General features: G+C 43.0%; 1 protein-coding gene across 2 annotated transcripts in view; it reads left to right on the top strand.

Annotated features, from left to right (window-relative positions):
• Positions 1 to 19,060, top strand: part of LOC101519628 (protein argonaute-1) — a 36,174-nt gene that overhangs the window by 7,438 nt on the left and 9,676 nt on the right. The window contains exons 3-12 of one of the 2 annotated variants that reach the window (XM_058678814.1): positions 1,510 to 1,630; positions 2,035 to 2,216; positions 2,594 to 2,730; positions 2,958 to 3,092; positions 3,246 to 3,333; positions 3,958 to 4,105; positions 8,800 to 8,919; positions 9,240 to 9,371; positions 9,497 to 9,630; positions 14,408 to 14,592. In XM_058678814.1, the coding sequence (XP_058534797.1) occupies positions 1,510 to 1,630; positions 2,035 to 2,216; positions 2,594 to 2,730; positions 2,958 to 3,092; positions 3,246 to 3,333; positions 3,958 to 4,105; positions 8,800 to 8,919; positions 9,240 to 9,371; positions 9,497 to 9,630; positions 14,408 to 14,592 (1,382 nt within the window). The remainder of the gene's footprint in view (positions 1 to 1,509; positions 1,631 to 2,034; positions 2,217 to 2,593; positions 2,731 to 2,957; positions 3,093 to 3,245; positions 3,334 to 3,957; positions 4,106 to 8,799; positions 8,920 to 9,239; positions 9,372 to 9,496; positions 9,631 to 14,407; positions 14,593 to 19,060) is intronic. The other variant, XM_058678816.1, reaches the window with a different exon arrangement.

Genomic DNA, 19,060 nt, shown 5'->3' on the forward strand with positions numbered 1-19,060 from the left:
GATGTAGGATCCCAAGGCTTTGACTCAGTGCAGATCAGATGTACAGAGAGGAGAGACAGAGAGAAAGATCTTTCATCCCCTGCTGCTTTCCCCAAATGTCCCCAGCATCTGGAGCTGAGCCGATCTGAAGCCAGGAGTTTCCTTGGGTCTCCCCCATGGACGCAGGGTCCCAAGGCTTTGGGCCATCCTTTGCTGCTTTCAAAGGCCATAAGCAGGGAATTAGATGGGAAGTAGAACAGCCAGGACACCCATATGTAATCCCATCACTTATAAAGTGAGGATTTAGCCATTGAGTCATCGCGCTGGGCCTGGCCCAGTACAGTTTAAAGTTGTAAGATAGTGCCAGTTTTTAAAAAGTAGGTACCAATTTATATCCCATAGGCAGGGTGTCCTAGTGCCCATCTGACATACCTGCATAACGCTATATATCTTTGTCATTCTGATAAACAATCATCTTAGTCTATTATTAAATATAATTCTGATGAAAAGCAAAATTTTATATGTTAAGAATTGTAAGTGGAAAGCGCATTGCAATTGTGAGGAAAAATTCATGCATATATAAATATGTAAATAGTATGTATAATATATAAAATTTGATACATATTTGTAGTAGAAACATAAGCAAATATGTTTATACATGGCCTGGGAATTTGAGAGTGGCTTCCCTGTGACCCTCTTCAGGAATATTCTAGCTGCTTTTTGGTAGCAGGCAAGAATAGCTTCTGGAATTAGAGGAAAGTGGAAACGCAGGTCCAACGTCATCTGTGAATGTTGTGCATAATCCGGCTAAAGATTTCTAGGCAGTATGGAAGCCTAACTGGGATTGAAATCATGTGCTTACAGTTATCTGAGGATACCATTTTGAATGTTTTTATCTGGGAGTAGTCAAGAACTTTGGTTCCGAAAGTGGAGAGACAAATATGTTAGGAAGAGTTGGGATTTCGAGAAATGACGGACCTGCTGAGATCTAAGTGATGGAGGGCAGGAAATAAAATCAAGGAACGATAATAAATGGAGAGTCAATGGGATGAGGGAGTTAGGGACTTTGAAAGATGGAGAAGATGCAAATCTTATATAGTTGATTCCTGTTCCAGTTGAGTTTGCTTCCCTTCCTTCCTTGTTTCCTTATCATATTGGGATTTGGAACAGCCTAGAATCTGGATAGATACAGGATCAAGCTCTTCTTTCCCCAGCCTCCTTCCCTTCTCATACAAAAGGCACTGTCACTCTGTTAGGTCCCTTAGAGCCTGCTAATCTGAGGACCAGCAGTGGTATCTGAGAGCATGTTAGAAACATGGAATTGCAGACTGTGCTGTACACCTGCTGAATGAGAAGCTGCATTTTAATAGTTTCTAGGTGTTTCAGAGCAATATTGAATTTTAAGAAAGTTGATGTAGAGTAGATGTTAGCAGTGAATATCATAGGTGGGGCATTGCCTGGGCATTGCATTCCTTCCGAAAGCTTGAAGTGGTAGTCTTGGCTTCTACAGGCCATTCCTATCCTCCACAGGGAAGTGGTGGAGTACATGGTCCAGCATTTCAAGCCTCAGATCTTTGGTGATCGCAAGCCCGTGTATGATGGAAAGAAGAACATTTATACTGTCACAGCACTGCCCATTGGCAACGAACGGGTAAGGTTGGGAGTTAGCCTTGGCCTGTGTCAGGAGTCTGGGGTAGAAAAATGCCATATAGACCATCTTGAATGTGGTGGTCCAGAGAGCCTTTTAGTATTTTGTCCTGAGAAAGTGTGTTTTAGAACAATAGGTGGGTAGGTGCCGTTAAATCTAATAAACAGACTGAGATGAACTTAAAGTCAACCTAAAGGACTTCCTGATAGGTTGAGAGTGACAGAAGCGCTGAGCCAAAATGGCTTCAAACTGAGGGGCTGAACCTACTGTGAGGTCTTGATTGTGTTCCCCATCAGCTGTGGAGCAGAATCCTGGCAGATGCAAGGGATGAGGGTATGGTTGGGGGCAGAGAATCCTGGTCTGTGGCAAAGTGTTGTCAGTCCTTCACGTCTTCTACTCTCCTGAAGGTCGACTTTGAGGTGACAATCCCTGGGGAAGGAAAAGATCGAATCTTTAAGGTCTCCATCAAGTGGCTAGCCATTGTGAGCTGGCGCATGCTTCATGAGGCCTTGGTCAGTGGCCAGATCCCTGTTCCCCTGGAGTCTGTGCAAGCCCTGGATGTGGCCATGAGACACCTGGCATCCATGAGGTACTGGGTATAGTTAGTATCTGGGTACTAATGTCAGCAGGACTGATGCTGGGGGGAGAGGGGAAGGAACACATATTAGGGTCCTATCATGTGCCATCCAAAGAAAAAAAATTATTTTAAGTCCTACCATTTGCCAGGCAAGTATCCATGTGTGTTTAAATGGTTGACAGCCCTAGCCCTGTCCTTAGATATCCTAGAGCCTCACCCCATCTGTCCCTGCAGGGCAGAGAAGGTCAGCCATGCAGTCAGTAAAAGATCAGAGCTGGCATTAAAGCCCTGGTGTCCTACCTTCCAGGCCAGGGCTCCTCAGTGCCCAGGATGCCTCACAGGGTGGGGGCCTGTGCCCGAGGGACCAGTTCTCTGCCTGTCCCTGCCAGGTACACCCCTGTGGGCCGCTCCTTCTTCTCACCGCCTGAGGGCTACTACCACCCGCTGGGGGGTGGGCGCGAGGTCTGGTTCGGCTTTCACCAGTCTGTGCGCCCAGCCATGTGGAAGATGATGCTCAACATTGATGGTGAGTGGGGAGAGTATGGAGCCAGGGGCACCCCAAGTCCAGTGACCACACTCCCAGCCTCATCCCTCCCAAATCTATTACCACAATCCTAGTCTAATTCCAACAGCCCTGGCACCCCTTTCCCCCCCATCCCAATACCCTCTAAGGAAAAGTGTGTGAATTCCAATGGCTCCATTTGCCCTGGGAGACAGGACCTGAGCTGAGCTCTGCTTACCCTGTCCCCACAGTCTCAGCCACGGCTTTCTACAAGGCACAGCCCGTGATTGAGTTCATGTGTGAGGTGCTGGACATCAGGAACATAGACGAACAGCCCAAGCCCCTCACGGACTCTCAGCGTGTTCGCTTCACCAAGGAGATCAAGGGTGAGCACCCAGCTTGCTGGGGAGGGAGCCAGTACTACTTACTCTTTAGTCGCAAGAGGGAATCAATCCCCTTGGGACATGTTCAGAGGAAAGACTCAGCCTGGGCACAGGAGCAAACTATTCTAAACCTGACCAGCAGTGTGTGTGTCTCAGGCCTGAAGGTGGAAGTGACCCACTGTGGACAGATGAAGAGGAAGTACCGCGTGTGTAATGTTACCCGCCGCCCTGCTAGCCATCAGACGTAAGTTGGCAGGGGTACTGAGCCATGCTGTCTCTGTGCAAGAGGGCTGAGATTTCAGACATGTTTTCCTTCTGTATTCCATCCCTGCCCAAAACAAGCCTAGATTGGCCTTGTTCGGGAGATAAGGATTTAGCATTCCCCTCCCAGCAGATCTGTTGATACTCTATTAATTTTACTTTTGGGGTCACTTTCCTCTTTGGTCTGTCTCTGTAGGGCAAGCCCATTACTTTGATTTCTGTTATGCTTCTATAAATGTTTGAACCCCTCTCAGTTTATTCCCCTGGAGAAAAGGAAGCCAGGCTCCTTGGCTTATTCTTGGAGAAATTGCCGCCTGCATTTTTGACTTGAAGCTATGCTGGGCTGTGTGTATCTACTGTGTATCTGGGTTTAGGCTCAGCGTCAGAAATGCAGATCAATCTGATATGGTCCTGATCTTTGCTTGACTTGTCTTGCAAGGCTTCGGCTTATCCTTTGGGGTCTTGTGTTACCTGTTTCCCCAGGAGTGACAACGGGCAAAGAGGTTGGGCAGGATGGAGCTTAATGTGAGGCTTTCCATGTTTGTAAGTCTGGAGAGGTGAGCTGAAGGCTGGGGTTGTGACACTGCCCTTCCCTTCTCCCAAACAGGTTTCCTTTGCAGCTGGAGAGTGGACAGACTGTGGAGTGCACAGTGGCACAGTATTTCAAGCAGAAATACAACCTGCAGCTCAAGTATCCCCATCTACCCTGCCTGCAAGTTGGCCAGGAACAAAAGCACACCTACTTGCCCTTAGAGGTGAGACTGGCAAGGAATTGGCTGGCCTGGAGAAAAGGCCTGGTACTGAACCCTGATTGGCAATGGTCTGTTTTTCCATTGGTAGTCTGTCATTCTCACTTTAGATTTAGGAAACTTGATGTTCTGGGAAAATATAAAGTAGTTCTGTGAAATACAGGCTTCATTCTTAGCTGCTGAGTTCATTGCTTATCCCCTGTCTGTCCTATACACGCTCATTCAGGGCTGCCAGGCAGAGGTGCAGCCTGTGTTTGCTGTTTAATAAGTAGTTCACTCAGGACAGAGATTTCAGATATCCACACTCATGTTCTCTTTTCTTTTCCTTTCCCTGCTCTCTGGAACTGGGAATCTTAAGCGATCTGGAGATACTGGGGCACTTGATTCTCTTGCACATGGAGATGAACATTATGTGTAATGTAATTCTTATTTTCCCAGTAGTTTAAACGCGTTCCTTTTCAAAAAGTTTTAGCTCTAAGATTTGTCATACTTTTTTTTTAGTTTGTTTGTTGAAAATCTGCATTACAGAGAGAAAGAGAAAGATAGAGATCATCTATCCTCAGATGGCTACAAAGGCCAGCACTGAGCCAGGCTGAAGCTAGCATCCTTGGGCTCCCACTGAATATCCCACATGGATGATGGGGGCCCAGACACTTAGGCCATCTTACATTCCTTTTGCCAGGCCATTAGAAGGAAGCTAGATTGGAAGTGGAGCAAGTTGGACTTGAACCAGCACCCATATGAGATTTTGCCATTGCAGGAGGTAGCCTTGCCCACCTTGCTGCAATACCAGCCCTTCATATACTTTTTTATATTCCAGAAGACCGTTGAAATTCTATAAAAGAAAGAATGGCAATGCTATTTAAGTCATAGAATACAGATGTAGAATCATTTGCATATGGCAAAAACAATGTGTAAAGAAAAGCTACTGCTGACTCCTTTATTGTGCAGTGCTTGTGGCGTAGTTCCACACTACTCAAAACATAGTGTCAGGGTACCAATTAGGTATCACCTGGCAGTTTATTTAAGGTGTAAGGTCTCCGGCCCTACCCATATCTATGAATGATATCTAACACTTTTTTAAAATGAGTCCAAAGTTCTTCACACTGGAGAGCTCTCCCTCAGCCTCATTCCCTTGAATCAGTTGTGACAGCCTAGAAACTCACAGAAAGTTAGAGCTTTAGCCGGAGCCACTTGACTCCACTACTCATTTAATAGCTGTTGATTCACAGACAGTGGGAGGAAGGCAATATATTCTCTGAAGTATCAACAGAAGCCTTTTGGGATGATCCCAGCTAAGTAAATACTAGATGGTATCTATTGCAAACTGAGATTTGCTAGCCAGTTAACATTATTTCTGTTTAAACAGTGGTTTACAAGGTGAATAATTCATGTAATGACTTAGATCTTGAATTTTATTGCTTATTTAACAAACGTTTATTGAACTCCTACTATGGGGTCATGCACTCCTTTTAAGGTCTGGGAATCCGGAGATAAAATCTTAGCTGTCATGGAGCTTACATCTGAGATAGACCATTTTAATTGATAAACATGGAAGATACTTTTAGGTGGTGATAGGTGCTTTAAGAACAATAAACCAAATAAAGGGGATAGAGAGTTACTTTAATTATTGTTAAGGAAGATCTTTCAGGAGACCTTTGGGAGCTGAATCCCGAATTCTAATCAGCAAGGAAAGAGCTTTCCTGATAGGAGGACCAGCAAGTCCAAAGGCTTTAAAAGGGACAGACAGAAGGCTCTAGTGTCTGGAATGTATTGGGAGGGAGAAAGTAATAGATGATGTTGGAGGTGGAGGTTCAAATTATCTAACCTGTAGTAGCTAGGTGGAGATTTTTTTTTTAAAGAGTAGTTGTAGCAAGATACTGTTCAGATATCATAAAATTTACTCTTAAAATATACAATTCAGTGGGGTTTGTAAAAGCATATTCATAGAATTGTGCAGCCATAACCACCATCTAGTTCCAGAACATTTTCGTCATTTCCAGAAAAGCGTAGTTATTAACGGTCACTTGCCGATCCCTTAGTAACTGCTCATTTACTTTGTCTCTGTGGATTCACCTATTTTGGACATATAATATGAATAGAATAATGTCGTGATCTTTTGTGACTAGCTTCTTTGACTTGTTTCTAAGTTTCATCTATTTTGTTCCATTGCACAGATGAATCTTAATTTATTTGAGAGTTACAGAGAGAGAGGGAGGGAGGGCGGGCATTTGGAAAGGAGAGAAAGAGAAGAGAGATTAATCCAGCTTCCGTCTGTTGGCTCACTTCTATAATGCACACAATGACTAAGGCTGGACTAGGCCAACGCCAGGACCCTGGGATTCCATGAGTGCCAAGGCCCGCATCTCCTCCCATCTGTGGCTGCTTTCCTAGGAGTATTAACAGGAAGTGGATCAGAAGGGGAGCAGCTGGGACTTAAACTTGTGCTTATTTAGGATTCTGGTGTTGCAGGCAGGAACTTAATCTACTACGCCATAAACTGACCCCTAGATCTATCGATTTAGTTCATTTATCAGCTAATGGACATTTGACTTATTTCTCAGAGTTGTTGGCTATTATGAATAAAGCTGCTGTAAAGAGTCATGCATGTGTTTGTGTGAACATCTTTTCATTTTTCTTGGGTGTTTACTCAAGAGTGAAATTGTCCATAACTGTATTTATCATCTGGAGGAGCAACCAAACTGTGTCTCAAAGTGCAGATGTCATTTCAACAATAAACAAGAATTCTAATTTATGTCAAGGTGAAATTTTATTCTGATTATAACAGGAATCCATTATAGAAGGTTGTAGGGAGAAGAACAGTATGGGTTATTTAAGTCAACTAGCTACAAACTAGAAACAGCCAGTGTCTCCAGTCTACATTTGTGTCTTCCTTACTAAAAAGTTATCCAGGCCAGTAAAAGTATCACCAAAAATCAAAACATGGTTCATTCCTGCGTATAGTCTTTTTTTTTTTTCAAATTATGGTAAAACTTGCCATATTAATTTTTTCATGTTAAACTTACCTTTTTAGTCATGTTTAAGTATACAGTTCTGTGGCATTAAGTCCATTTTATTGTACATTTAAAGTCCATTTTATTGTCTGTCTCTTTAACTTTTTCATCATCTCAAACTAAAGCTATTAGCCATTAAATAACTCTCCTTTGCCACTGGCATCCAACACTCTACTTCCTGTTTCTGTCAGTTTGAGCATACTAAGTATTTCATAAAAGTGGAATAAAAATATTTGTCCTTTCTTAACTGACTTACTTAAGATAATGTCTTCAAAGTTTTTGTTGTTACATGTTAGAACCCTCTTTTCAAGGCCGAGTAAAATAGTCCAGTGTGTGTGTGTGTGTGTGTAGTTAGCTGGCACATATAAATATCCTTTCATCCTTCAATGAACACGTGGGTTGCTTCTAGGTTTTGGCTATTATGAATGATGATGATGCTGTGAATGAAGGTGTGTAAGTATCTGTTCAAACTTAAAAGGGCATTTTGAGGAATCATATCATTTTTCACCATTTTATATTCCCATCAGTGACTCATAGGTTTCTGATTTTACTGCATCCCTAACGTTAATTCTAGAGCTATAACCAACTGTTGAATATTACAACTTTAATGCAACTTTAAGAGAGCAACCTCAAAAATGTAAACAATTATTGAGTTTTGTTAATTGGCTATTTTGTGTATTATTTTCAATATAGAATTTAAAGGCAAGTGACATTTACCTGGTTTTTTTCCCCCTCATTGTTGAGCGTGAACTCTGCGAATTAGGAAGAGAACCAGTACTTAACAGTGCTTTAGCTCTGTGAGAGCGAGTGATAGATTTCATTTCATCCAAATCCTCACAACTTCTGAGATAGCTGAGGTTCTTTTTTCCCCATGACCGAAATGAAAGAAACTGAGTCTCAGATTTAAAGAACTGCCCACAGTACCTAGCAGTGGCTAAGCTGGACTTCATGCACGGACCCGAAAACTTGCTGGCTGTCCATCCTACTACAAAGCCTTCCTGTTCGTGACCTCCTGACAATAGTATCTGGAGAAGAATCTTGGATCAGTAGATAGCCTTGACTCCAAGATGTCCCTCACACCAACAAATTTCAATGCAAGCTAACAGACAGTGATTTCTATGAGTCTGTATACCCAGTGACTGCCTTTAGACTAGACTTGAGTTTAGAACCAGCTCTGGTCTTCCTGGTGGGTTATAGAAAGGAACAACTAACTGCCAACATCAGGGAGAGCTGTCTTAGGAATCTAGCTTGGGTGTGTTGGGTTTTCCAGTATTCAGGAGAACTCCACACTTGGTCCTTTGGTATAGTAATTGTATGTTACAGCTTAATGTTTCCAACGTCCCCTAACTGTTGTTGGCCCTATAAGTGTTTAATTGCATTTGATCTCAAACAACCCTCTCAGATTGTTACTGTTTCTCTTTAAAGTGCATGTAACCTGAATCTAGTTGTGGCTCTGGATTCCAACTTTTTATTGACAAAGCAGCTGTCTTACATTTTGTATCATGCATACGTATTTTCTGATGTATCTGTCAACCAAGACTTCAAAGCAGAGCATATGGGTACACAGGGATTTTGCAGTCCCTTTCCTATGGTTGACCACCTAGGTCTACTTCCCTTACTGTGGAGCTCTGGGTATAGAATGGATAGTATTCAAGCCAGAGCCCGCTGTCCTTTTGCTTTCCTCAGGTGTGTAACATTGTGGCTGGACAGCGCTGCATTAAGAAGCTGACTGACAACCAGACCTCCACCATGATAAAGGCTACGGCACGTTCGGCCCCAGACCGACAGGAGGAGATCAGCCGACTGGTCAGTGGGACAGCACAAAACTGCATGCTTGCTTGCTGGGTCATTAGAGCCTGTGATAGCACACGGGCTTTAATGCCTCAGGAAAGCTCAAGTCTCAGCTTGTTGGCTGAGACTGCACAGGGCTGCTCTGGCCCCCTGGACCTGGAGATGCTTAGTGCCTGTCTGTGTGACTTTCCTATTTTCTTCCTCCACTTCTTCCACTTGTCGGGCTCTTCTTGCAAGCCCTGTCTTCTTGCTAGGGTTCTGTCTTGGGAGACCCAGAGAGTAAGTAGTACGGCCAAAATGCATCTCTGCTAAGATCCTGTTCTTTTGCCTTGTAGATGAAGAATGCCAGCTACAACCTGGATCCCTACATCCAGGAATTTGGGATCAAAGTAAAGGATGACATGACGGAGGTGACAGGGCGAGTGCTGCCGGCGCCCATCTTGCAGTACGGCGGCCGGGTGAGCAGGGTCAGGGCCACACAACATCTCTGGGGCCTCTGTGGGTGGATGGGCTGTATAGCCAGGGGCTTTTGTTCCCCTTCCCACCTGATGCTATTGAGGCTCACCTGGATACCCCCTTTGCCTATCCCCAGAACCGGGCCATTGCCACACCCAATCAGGGTGTCTGGGACATGCGGGGAAAACAGTTCTACAATGGGATTGAGATCAAAGTCTGGGCCATTGCCTGCTTCGCACCCCAAAAACAGTGTCGAGAAGAGGTGCTCAAGTAAGGAGGGCTGGGTATTGGGTTGGAAGGGAGGGAAGGACTCTAGAACTGTTTCCACCATCATCCAAGGGCTAAGTTGACCAGCTGTTCGGCTTTCTGTCTTGACTATCTGCCTGAACTGTCTAGCTCAAGCTTTTACCTGTTCCCCTTTTGTCAGTCTGTGGTTATGGGACTTTGATATCTATGGCAGAGATGGTTTTTTTTAAAGATTTATTTATTTTTATTGGAAAGGCGGATATACAGAGAGGAGGAGAGACAGAGAGGAAGATCTTAAATCGGATGGTTCACTCCCCAAGTGGCCACAGTGGCTGGAGCTGAGCCAGTCTGGAGCCAGGTGTTCTTCCGGGTCTCCCACACGGGTGCAGGGTCCCAAGGCTTTGAGCTGTCCTCGACTGCTTTCTCCGGCCACAGGCAGAGAGCTGGATGGAAAGTGAGGCTGCTGCTGGGATTAGAACCGGCGCCCAAATGGGATCCTGGTGTGTTCAAGGCAAGGACTTTAACTACTACGCTATTGTGCCAGCCCTGGCAGAGATGATTTTAAGGGCATGAATCTCCTAAGAGAATACTTACTTACTTTTGTAACTATTATCATTGGTAATAAGCAGTAGTGATGATCATAATATTTATACCAACATTGTACTTAAATTACTAATGTTTCTTCTCTCATTTCATCTTTGCAGTAGAGCAGATGGTGGTATTTCCATTTTGCAGTCTGAGTCTCAAAGATATTAAGTAATTTGTCCAAAGCTTGTATATAGTGAAAGTGTCTGAGTTGAGATCAAATCAGATATGAACTTGAAAATATTTGTTCTCCATTGGACACAAGCACCTTGTTCCATTAGGTCCTCTGAGCTGTCTTCCCTCATATGCAGAATCGGTTCAGTCTTTTCCCAGTTAATCAAATGAACTTGAATTGTCAGGGCCTCTGTTCCCATGTTTGAGGGTCTGGGTGTGGACAGCATCAGTGAGGAAAGTGATATAGTCAGCTGGTTTAAAGAAACAGGTTAGGGAAATGATAGCTCCAGGGTGTAAATGAATAAGTGAAGGAATCATTGGCCCTTCGCCTGCAGTCTTTTTAAAAAACAAACAAAAAATGTCATTGAGCTTGGTATATGCTTGCAATGAAAGAATCTCAACTGAATTTGACCTGTAATACTGCAACAAGGTGGAGGAATCCACCATGGGAGGAGGGGAGGGGAGGGGTTGGGGGAATCCCAGAGCCTATGAAACTGTGTCACATAATACAATGTGATTAATTAAAAAAAAAGTCACTGGGATAAGTTTAAAATATCATAAAATTCAACCACTTAAAATGTTCAGTTAGATGATTCCTGTGGTGTTTTAAAGTGATCGCAAATCATTCTCTGCATATAGAGTAGAGTTAGTGTATGCTAGGGGTGGGGAAGAGTATTGAGGTTTGCAATTGTGTGAAGTGATGAGAATAATAGAGTTCTGTGCTCTGGGACAGTCAGCTTTCTTGGATCATTCTTAAGAGTTGTTTTGACCATATTGGGTTACCAGAAATTGATAAACTTCGCCTCGAACTTGGAAAGGGTCATGTCACTGGGCATCTCCTTCTTTCACTGACCCATAGAAACGGGGATTAAGAATGTAGCTTGTGCTTGTGGGTCAGTGGAATGATTTGGGGCTAAAGATAAAGATTTCTGAGGCCTTGGTAGTGTATGAGGTTGTCCAGGGAGAGTATGCGTAGTAAGCAGAGGATAAAAACAGAACTCTAAGAAACTGGAAAGTAAATGGAGCAAACCCACTACATGTGGATGAAGAATCGGGATCCAGAACATAGAGGAAGGGTCTGTGTTCCAATGAGGCAGGGGTGAGAGTGGAGGGAAGACAGGGGGCTGTTGCTATGGGCTTGGAGATACTGGTAAATAGGGATGGATAAAGGAGTACGGGTTGAACCCTTGTTATTTTTAGGACAAGTTTCATGACTCCTATCTTAAACATCTCTCAATACATTTTTGCTGCCAGTATTGGACACAGGATAGCAAGTGTGGTCTTGTAGCAGAGACGTAATTGGGAAAATCACTCACCTTAGGGGCTGGCGAGGTGGCTCTACTGGGTACTCATCCCCCTCCAAGTTCATGTCTTGATTGTTCCACTTCCCATCTAGCTCCCAGTTTATGGCCTGGGGATGCAGTGGAAGGTGGCCCAAAGCCTTGGGACCCTGCACCCACACGGGTGACCTGGAGAGAGCTCCTTGCTCCTGGCTTCGGACTGGCCCAGCTTTGGCCTTGTGTCCATTTGGGGAGTGAAACGGGATGGCCTTGTGTCCATTTGGGGAGTGAAACGGGATGAACAATCTTTCTATCCTCTCTGTATGTCTACCTTTCCAATAAGAATAGATAAATCTTAAGCTACAACAACAAAAAACCCACTTGCCTTAAAACAGAGACCAGCTATTGAAATAATTTAGTAACACACTAAACCGTTTTAGTAATTATGCTATAGTTGCAGGTACAGCACCAAAGGAGTACCATTAGTAGTTCATACTAAATGGTTAGGTTCTATATGCTTGAAACATTATTTTGAAACATTAGTATTACTATTATTTAAGGATTTTGGTTGAAGGGCAGGGAGAGATTCCATTCACCTACTGGTTTATTATCCAAATAACCGCAACAGTCAGGGCTGGGCCAAGCAAAGGCAAGAGCCAGATATTGCATCCTAATCTCCTGCATGGATGACAGGGGCTCGAGGAGTTGAGTCATCTGCTACTTTTTTCCCAGGCACAGTAATAGGAGGTTCACCTGGAAGTAGAGCAACTGAGAATCAAACCAACACTCTGATCCAGGATGCCAGCATTACAAGCCCGGGCTTATATCTGCTGAATCACAAACTCCACTGGAAAAATAAAAAAAAATTTTTTTAAATTAGGGCACAAGGGTCAAGGGCTATAGGAAAATGGGTAAGATCATTGTTTCCACATTTTTTTTAATAATCTTACTTAGTTGATTAGGATACAAAGGGTCAAGGGCTACAGGAAAGTGGGTAATACCATTGTTTCTACACAAATATCATCATTTTTTCCCCTCTGTATCTGGGGTCAGTGGAGAAATAAAGGGAAAAGCCCCACCCAGCCTCCCACCCATCCCAGGTCCCCGATGTGAGGCACGCTCCGAGGGTCTCACTCAAACAGTTTTGATAGTTCAACAGTTCTGAATTGCTGCCAATCTCGCTGTTCCAAGCACGATGAAATCTCTTCAGAATCCACTGGCTGACATAGTCTCTTCATGGTTGGGGTTCTGAGATCAGTAGTTCAGTTGGAGGGATCTCCAAAGAAACAGTCTGAGGTGATCCCAGAAAAAATATTTTTAAATAATAGATGCAATGAATAATAGTAAATACCCATGTACTATCATCCAGTTTTGTCATATTTGCCTTACATATTTTTCTGAAGTAAATAAGGTACAGATATTTGGCATTGCAGTTGGGAATCCCATACTGCATATAGAGTATCCGAGTTCAAGTGCTGGCTCTGCTCTCAATTCCAGTTTCCACTGTTGGCACCCTGGGAGGTGATGGCAGGTAATGACTTAAGTGGATCCTTGGGTTCCACTTGGGTGGACACCTGGAGTTCTGGTGTCTTCAGCATGGCTCAGTCCCAGGCTATTGTGATCCTTTGAAGAGTGAACCAACTCATGAAAGATCTGTCTTCTTTCTCTCACTAACTGAAAAACTGATGAAGTAAACAGATGAATTTGGCAATTTTGTATATCGATCCAAGCATACTGTCTTCTGATTGCTTATTCACTCCCCAGATGGCCGCCACAGCTGAGGTGGGGCCGCGTTGGAGTTGGAAACTACTCTAGGTCTACCATAGGAACCTTGGCTCCTGGGCTTTTGTGCATTGCTTCCTAGCTGCATTTGCAGGGAGCTGTGTTGGAAGCTGAGTAAGCCAGGACTGTGATAATGGAACTTGGGTATGCCAAGCACTGACTTCACTTGCTGTGTCACAGTACCTGCTTTCTGATATGATCATTGGAATGAATTGTTGTAATCTTTCTGTGCAGTTGCATATTTTATATACCTGTATGTGTATACAAATGATTTAAATTTGTTATAACATTGTGTTTACCTTTTTTGTGTATTTTTGCAAATATATGGTAAAACTTATTTCCTCACTAAATTGTCATTGGTAGTTTATATACCTAAACATTTGCTTTTATTCTCCTTTTGTACGTTATTGCTCTTACTTTACTGCAAAGATTCACAAATTGAAATTTTTTTAATTTAAAAAAAATTTTTGAATTAAAAAAAAATTTTTAATTGAATTTTCTGTTGCTCATTTCAATCTGTCAATATATTTATAACTTGAATAGTCAGCTATTAGGCTCCAAAGATCCAGTTGGGGAGGGGGAAAATCATGTTTACTAAATGTCTGCTATGCTCCCATCACTGTTGCAAACGCATTTGTTTTGAGCAAGAAGACCTTATCTTGGGCATCTGCCTTTTTTTTTTTCCGCCATGTAATGGAGCACTTGTAATTAATTAGCTGCTTGGTTGGGACAAGGTGAAAATGCTGGGAATTCCCAAACACCTTCTCTGCATTACATTAGTTCTTTGTTCATGCCATTGAGTGAGCGCTCAGCAAGCTCTGTCATGTGTTAACTATGGGATTTTTTAAAAAACTAGTTATGTCCATTAATGTTGGAATCTCTCAGTGCCTCAGAGTGGGGAGCACCTATATCAGAGGCATTTGGTTAGAGATATGGAATGAGATTTACAGCCTCCTGTCATGAGCATGCTTGTGTTACAGGAACTTCACAGACCAACTGCGGAAGATTTCCAAGGATGCAGGGATGCCTATCCAGGGCCAGCCCTGCTTCTGCAAGTACGCACAGGGGGCAGACAGCGTGGAGCCCATGTTCCGGCATCTCAAGAACACCTACTCAGGGCTGCAGCTCATCATCGTCATCCTGCCAGGAAAGACACCAGTGTATGGTACAGTTCTTTTGGGACAGCACTCATCTTAGAGCCTTTCTCAGGGTCATTCCCTGCAGGCCTTCAAGAGGACCCAATGTAGATTCTTGCCCCTAGCCAGACCTGTTCCTCAGTGTCAGTACTTACATCTGGAGCAGCAGCCTGGAGCCGTTAAGTCACCAGACCCTGTTCACCTGCTCACTCCCTCCCAATAATGTTTAGTGGTGTCTTTTTGCTAAGCTGGTCCAGTTGTAGAGATGGGTGAACCCCAGTTCATATTCTTAGCAATGTGTATTGAGACCTGTGCAACACTTCCAAGCAGCATATATGCTGGTTCTGTTAGTGCCTGTTGCCTAATAATGACAGGGCTTTTTGAGCAGTTTTTTTCTCCTCCTCTGCTTCGGTTTAGTAAAAGAATGACTGTATGCCTCTCTGGTTCAGCACTTTTACTCCACTGTCCACCTCTTTGCTTTAGATTTCCAAGGGGGTTGTGCTCTTCCTTGGCTGCACTCCTATGTATTCTTGTTTCCATCCACTCTTGCTGCCTTTGGGACTACATCCCATTTTGCTCTCAGACATCTTTACATTCCTCATCCTAGGGCATATTATCACAATGTTACATTCTCTGTTAGCTTTTGTTCTCTTGTTTTCTTGATCAAACCTTATGAGTGAGTTCTCTTCATTCTTTGAGCATACTTTACCATCCACTTAACTTCTTAGACTTTTCTCTATCTTATTCTCTAGTTCCCTGTGTCTTAAACTGCCTCTGCGAAGGATCACCAGTGACTTTTCCAAATTTTCCTTTTCCCTTGACTACTGAATATTTTCTCCTTATTTTTGTCAGTATCATAAATGCTTAGTACTTTCATGTTTCTGTCCCATGCTTTCACTTTCGACCTTTGCCTTCTGTTGAAGTTTCATCCCTTTTCATTGTTTCTGTCATCACTTGTTGTTATTGTATGTTAAATGACTAAAATTTTGCTCCAATCCTTAAACTCTTTGTTTTTGCATTTTCCTTTTTGCAAGAATTTACTGAGGGTCCAACACAATGCCTCAATTGGCTGATCCCCCCGCACAACCCCCTGCATGGATTGGGATCCCATATGGACGCCAATTCGTGTCCAGGCTGCTTCATTTTTGATCCAGCTCCCTGCTTGTGGCCTGGGAAAGCAGAGGAGGATGACTCAAGTCCTAGCATCCTTACACCTACATGGGGGACGCAAAAGGCTCCTAGCTCCTGGCTTTGGATTAGCTCAGCCACTGCCACTGCAGCCATCTGGGCAGTGAAACAACAGATGGAAGATCTTTCTGTCTGTAAATCTGCTTTTCCAATGAAAACAAATAAATTTAAACAACAAAGATTTATTTAAAATTTTTATTTAGTTTTATTTGAAAGGCAGACACAGAGAGAGAAGAGATTCAGAAAGAGAAATCTTCCATTCCACTGGTTCACTCCCCAGATGGCTGCAACAGCTGGAGCTGAGTTAGCCACAGTGCTGACCCCCTAGCTCTTTCTTAAAAGGTTACTGAATGACACTTTGTACTTCCAAAAAAAAAAAAAAAATGCAATGTTTTCTGTTCAGTACTACTTGAAAAATGTTCAGGATTCTGCTATTATTATTTTTATCTTTTTCATTTTATCTTGTACTGTTTCCTTGACACATACTAGAATGATCAATGGTTCCTAAATTAGAACAGTGGTTATACCAGTCAATTGATTATGCTAGTCAGCTGGCTTAGGTAAATTACCTAACTATTCTGAGACTCATGAGTTAATTATGTGAAGGAAGAAAAAAAAATCATCTTGCACAGTGCCTGGCACCCTAGTGTTTAATATAAAAGCTCATTCCTTATCTGTGTTTCCCAGTCCCTGATTTTGCTTGCATAATTTGCTTTTGCCTGGCATATATGAAGATTTTTTACCTCAAATTTATCTCCCATCCTTCCACACCTAATTTATATGCTAGTTATTCTTTTTTGTCAAGGGTGAACGTGTCTCTTTGTGGACTCTTCTAGTATATTCCCCACTGAACATTTACTACCTTGCTTGATACTACTCTGATTATGGATTAGATCTAATTCTACTTTGAGGCCTTCTTCCTTCTGCACATGTGCACATAAGGTTGAGTTTTCCATCAAATGGTGATTCAGTAATTATTTATCAAGGGAAGTTAGTTGTTTTCCAGTCTGTATTTCACTTGGGCTTTAAATTGATGACCCTGAGATGGGAGATAGGGATGCTTATTAAAGAGCTACCTTGAATTAAGTATCCATGTTTCTGGTTCCTTTAATTAAAGGAAGAATCCAATGTTGTGGTTTATTTTGGGAGTCTGAGTGTTTGTGGAAAAATAGTTAAGAGATAAATTTACTTTTGTAAATCCATGCATATGAGTATAGCATACCTGGGAAAGCAGCATTTATTAAAAATTTCCCCTTCCTGGGGCTCGACAGTGTTACATGTCAGCCTTCTATCTTTGTTAAGACCTTGTGCTTCTTCACTGACATGAAATTCTTTGGTTATATCCCCTGACAGTGGCACTGTGCCTAAAAATTCAGCCAAAAGATAAGTCAGATACTTTCAAGGAGTTTCTACCCCTCATGAGTAGCTCAACAGAATGGCATTCTTTCTGTCATGGGCAAATTAAGGTCCCGTTGGTATTGTGCTCTCTCCTGAAAGTATAGAAGGACAAAGTCACATTTATCCAATTCTGATGGTACTGTACCACACGTCCTGTCTTTAGAGTTATTAACACCATCTCCAATAACTTCATACTATTGGCCTTTGTAAAATGTGGACTCTTAAATTGAGTTATTCATATAGAAAGCCTAAGTGTTGGTCCATCTCACTTTTACCTCACAAAGTGTCATAGCAGTGGAACCAGTGCCCAGGAGATCATTATCCTGACTCCAGGCACCAGTGCCTATAAAGCTCCCCCAGTGATAACTACTATTCTGATTGTTAGTATCATTGCCTGTTTCTGAACTTTTATAAAAATGGAATCATATATAACACATATTTTGTGGTGCATCTGGCTTTTTTTTAACGCTTATTTTATTTTTATGTATTTGAGACACAGTTACAAAGATAGAGGAACTGAGTTTCTGTCCACTGGTTTATTTTCCCAGATGGCTACAACAGCCAGGGCTTGGGCCAGACTGAATCATGGTCTTCCACATGGTGTCAGGGACTCAAATGCTTGGGCCATCTCCCACTGCTTCCCCAGGTGCATTAGCAGAAAGTTGAACAGAAGTGGAATTACTCTGGTAGGACACGGAACCTATATAGGACGTCAGTGTCGCAGGCAGCAACTTTAGTTGGGGGCCATAATGCCGGCCCCCAGTCTGGCTTCTTTCACTCAATATTAGGTTTGTTTCTTGTGTCTAGTTGTAGTTTCTTACAGTTTTTCCATCATGATTTTATAGCACAACTTACATGTGTCCATTGTATTAAAACACAGTTTGGAATTATTACCAATATTTGGCAATTATAAATAAAAATGCTTCCCTGAACATTTTGTATATGTCCTTTAACATATATACCCATTTCTGTAAAGTGTATATATAAGAATGGATTTTAAGTAGCTGCACCCCTACACACACACATATATAGTTCCACCGTCAGTATATGAGAGAAAATCCTAAATGTTTCACATTCTTTTCAAACTTGGCATTGCCTTTTTATTAACTATGTAACCATTCTTATTAGTGTTTGATGGTATTGTTTTTTCTTTTAAGATTTATTTATTTTATTACAAAGTCAGATATACAGAGAGGAGGAGAGACAGAGAGGAAGATCTTCTGTCCGATGATTCACTCCCCAAGTGAGCTGCAACAGCCGGTGCTGCACCGATCCGAAGCCAGGAACCTGGAACCTCTTCCGGGTCTCCCACGCAGGTGCAGGGTCCCAATGCATTCGGCCGTCCTCCACTGCTTTCCCAGGCCACAAGCAGGGAGCTGGATGGGAAGTGGAGCTGCTGGAATTAGAACCGGCACCGTATGGGATCCTGGGGTGTGTTCAAGGCGAGGACTTTAGCCGCTAGGCTATGCTGCCAGGCCCTGTTTAATGGTATTGTTGCAGTGTGATTTTAAATGGATTTCTTTGATAACTGATAGAAAATTGAGTTTTTTCATCTGCATTGGCTGTTTCAATTATGTTTTTTTAATTATTTTTTTTAAAGATTTATTCATTTTTATTACATCCAGATATATACAGAGGAGGAGAGACAGAGAGGAAAATCTTCCGTCCGATGATTCACTCCCCAAGAGAGCCACAACGGGCCGATGCGTGCCAATCCGAAGCCGGGAACCTGGAACCTCTTCCGGGTCTCCCACTCGGGTGCAGTGTCCCAATGCATTGGGCCGTCCTCGACTGCTTTCCCAGGCCACAAGCAGGGAGCTGGATGGGAAGTGGAGCTGCCAGGATTAGAACCGGCGCCCATATGGGATCCCGGGGCGTTCAAGGCGAGGACTTTAGCCGCTAGGCCACGCC

Source organism: Ochotona princeps, chromosome 2 (genome assembly GCF_030435755.1).
Source record: "Ochotona princeps isolate mOchPri1 chromosome 2, mOchPri1.hap1, whole genome shotgun sequence".
Classification (NCBI taxonomy): domain Eukaryota; kingdom Metazoa; phylum Chordata; class Mammalia; order Lagomorpha; family Ochotonidae; genus Ochotona; species Ochotona princeps.